Consider the following 3434-nt stretch of genomic DNA (forward strand, 5'->3'; position numbering starts at 1 on the left):
CTATCTGTTATACATTATTTTTTGAAAAATAGTGTAATAGCAAGATGTTAAGATTTGATAAACTGATTTTAAGTTTATATATGATTTTTATTAATATAAAAAATTTATATTAAAATAAAATTCTATATAATTTTAAATTATTAAAGTGATAAGTTTTTTCAAGAGGGCATGATTGTGATGATGGCATTGCTGATGTCAATAATAGTAAGAAAATTGAACAGTGACCTATAGAGATGAATTATAATTTTATAAATTTTATAAATTTAAATTTTAGAACTTTATTATTGCTTGTTTTACTTGAAAGAAGACCACATAATCATAAAACTTCATTTAATTGTAATTATCTTAAACTATAGTCTCAGAAGCCACATGAATAGGATTATAAATTATAAAATTGAGCTATTTCCTTAGCTTGAAAAATAGCAATGTTAATGCAGCAATGAAGAAGGAAAAATGGTGAAAATTAGTAAGAAAAACATTTTTTAAATAAATTCTTATCTAATCCCTTCAAAATTTCCTGAATTCACCTCATTGTTTCTATTCACATAAGGCTATTTATAATTTTAAATTTAGAAGTGTATAAATTATATGTAATAAAATATAAAAATTATATATGAGTACAAGTAGGAGATTGGAGAAGAGTTATATAGGAATATTTCATGGAATAAGTAATATTTGACATTTTCAACAGTGGAGATTCAGTCAAGGCCGTTAAGAATGACTAGATGAATGAAAGAAAACACAGAAATAATGATTTTAAAAATAAGAAACATCAACCAAGGTGTTAGTTATAGGTTGACAATCAGTTTTGGACTATGTGACCCAATACACTGCAGCTGCTCCAGAGGATGGAGATTATTTATCTTTGCACAGATGTTATTGTCAAAACCCATGTAATTTCCCCAAAAGCTAAAGACAATAACACATTAAGGTTGTAGTCAATTGAAGTCAACACTATGGAACTAAGAACAACTTCATCTCAACAGACAAATGTCAATATGCCTGTGTCCTGATACCATCCTGCTCCTTTATACTGTTACATTTCCAGTGTGACAATCCAGTTACCATGACTACTTTAAATATGGAGGACGGTATATTTCTGACAGTGACATTGTAGAATATGGAATTTCCTCAATTGTTAACACCTTCCCATGCACTTCCTCAGAGCCCCCACCACTTCTTTGTTCCTCAGGCTGTAGATGAGTGGGTTGAGCATGGGGGTCACTATGGTGCCAAGAACAGCTCCAATCTGGTCTTGCTCAGGTGTGTGGGATGAGGTGGGTGTCATGTAGATGAAGATGGCCTGACCAAAGTAAAGACTCACCACTGTCAGGTGGGAGGAGCAGGTGGCCAGGGCTTTGTTCCTGCCCTTGCTAGAGTTCATCCTGAGAACAGTGAGGAAGATGAGAGTGTAGGAGGTCAGGATGAAGATAAATGGGACCAGGAGAAATACAATGGTTGACACAAATTTCACCATCTCATAGGCTGATATGTCAATACAGGACATTCTCAGGATAGCAGGCATCTCACAAAAGTAATGATTAATCTCCCTGGAACCACAGATAGGGAAATTCATTGGATAGATGGTGTGCACAAGGGCTGCAAGGGCTCCCCCAATCCAGGCTGCAGCAGCCATCTGGAGACAGACCTTGGGGTTCATGAGGACTGTGTATCGCAGGGGGTTACAGACAGCCACATAACGGTCATAAGCCATGAGAGTCAGCAAGATGCACTCAGCAAGGCCAAGGGTGAGGAAAAAGAAGAGCTGCATACCACATGCAAAATAGGTAATGTTCTTCTTCCCAGTGAAATAGCTGGTGACCATTTTGGGGACTGTGCTGGAGATGTAAGCCAGGTCAATGAGGGAGAGCTGACTGAGCAGGAAGTACATGGGGGTGTGGAGATGGGAGTCCAGCCAGATGAGGAGGATTAATATGGAGTTTCCAGTAAAGGCAACAGTGTAGATAAGGAGGACAATGAGAATGAGGAGGTAGGGATGTCTGAACCAGGGAAAGAGCCCCAGGAGGATAAAGTCAGTTGAGGTTTCGTTCTTCTGTTCCATGTTTTCATTCAAATGCTTTGTTCAAACTGAAAACTTGCAGAAACAAAATAATATAACAGAGGATGTGGTGCTTTGCTAAAATAATTTAATCTCTTGGTCAGGACCTTCTTCTCCATACACGTATGGCCAGGCCTCTAAAACAGTACATTCTCATAAAAGAGAAAGTGAAAAAAATATTTCATCAAATTAAATCACCTCTACCTAGAAATTAGAAATGTCATACCTGAAAGTTGGTTTCATTTGGGTAAATGAATATTTATTCCCTTTGACTTATGATAATCACTGACTTAACCATTATTTCACCCATGTTTGAATTTCTTAATGTACTTCAGGATGCTGACATTCTTATTTCTTGCATATTGTTTTTCTAAGTTTCTTATTCTATCTACCTCCACCCCAGAGGATCTCTTGAACTTCTCTTGGGGTCCTCTCAGAGCTTTAATAAAGAAATTTTAATTGTCAGCTGAATGAGAAAAACTGTTCACTCTATTTTATGCACTAATCTCTGTAATTCTGATTTTATTCAGTTTTCTCTTTTTATTCCTACTTCTTAATTTTCAGCTGCATATTTGTACTTGAATAATTTCCTTATTCAATTAACAACTTAAAAACAGCAGTAATACCCTTTTGTCTGTTAATCTTTCAGTTATTGTTCATTGACCATAGAATAAAAACTCCTTCAAAATAATTTTAACATGCTGACCAAAGTCCTGCAAATGAATTTTAAAATCCCGTGTTTGTAAGAGTGGTGTTTTTCAGCTGATGACAGATGAATACATATATCCTCATTTATCTGATGAAAAATATCTCATAAATATTCCCTATGCCTTCTTTTATTTGAAGTAAAGAAAAAGAAACATTGTACAATGTCTGACTCTCAATGGAAAGAGAGCAAAGTTCTCAGTGTCACACTTCCAAGGAAGGGTCGCTATAAGCTGTGGCAGAACTTAGCCTTGGGGAATTATGTTTCCTTAAGTTACCAGAGACCCTGGGAACCTCTGGGTTCCTGGGTTGCTTTTCTGGGGTGCCTTTCTTCAAGATTTTTCTCTGTCTTCCTACCTTTTTTGACATAAATACTTCCCCTAACATGGATATTCATCCTCTGTGGTGTGAAATGATGGAAGAATATCTTTGAATATTATGTTTTATGGTCTCCAACTATCACATGTAAAATATGACATTCTGTCTACATATTTAACACACAGGGATTATTACTACTATGAATTGTAGGCTGAGAATGGGAAATAGACTGCAAAATTAATTTGCTCTAGGAATGATAAAGGATTGAACGCTGTGCCTGGTATCTAACTGATGACTGGTTTTTGAAATCTCTGTGCTTATAGACAAACCCCTTTCAAATGTGAATTAATCA

At 35.8% G+C, this 3434-nt stretch overlaps 1 protein-coding gene across 1 annotated transcript; it reads right to left on the minus strand.

Moving 5' to 3' along the window:
• Positions 1-1138: 1138 nt before the first annotated feature.
• On the minus strand, positions 1139-2062 carry LOC137758691 (olfactory receptor 2T27-like). Its single transcript, XM_068534690.1, has one exon. It carries the CDS (start codon positions 2060-2062, stop codon positions 1139-1141), a length of 924 nt encoding a protein of 307 aa, XP_068390791.1.
• Between the last annotated feature and the right edge of the window lie 1372 nt (positions 2063-3434).

Source organism: Eschrichtius robustus, chromosome 2 (assembly GCF_028021215.1).
Source record: "Eschrichtius robustus isolate mEscRob2 chromosome 2, mEscRob2.pri, whole genome shotgun sequence".
Taxonomy (NCBI): Eukaryota; Metazoa; Chordata; class Mammalia; order Artiodactyla; family Eschrichtiidae; genus Eschrichtius; species Eschrichtius robustus.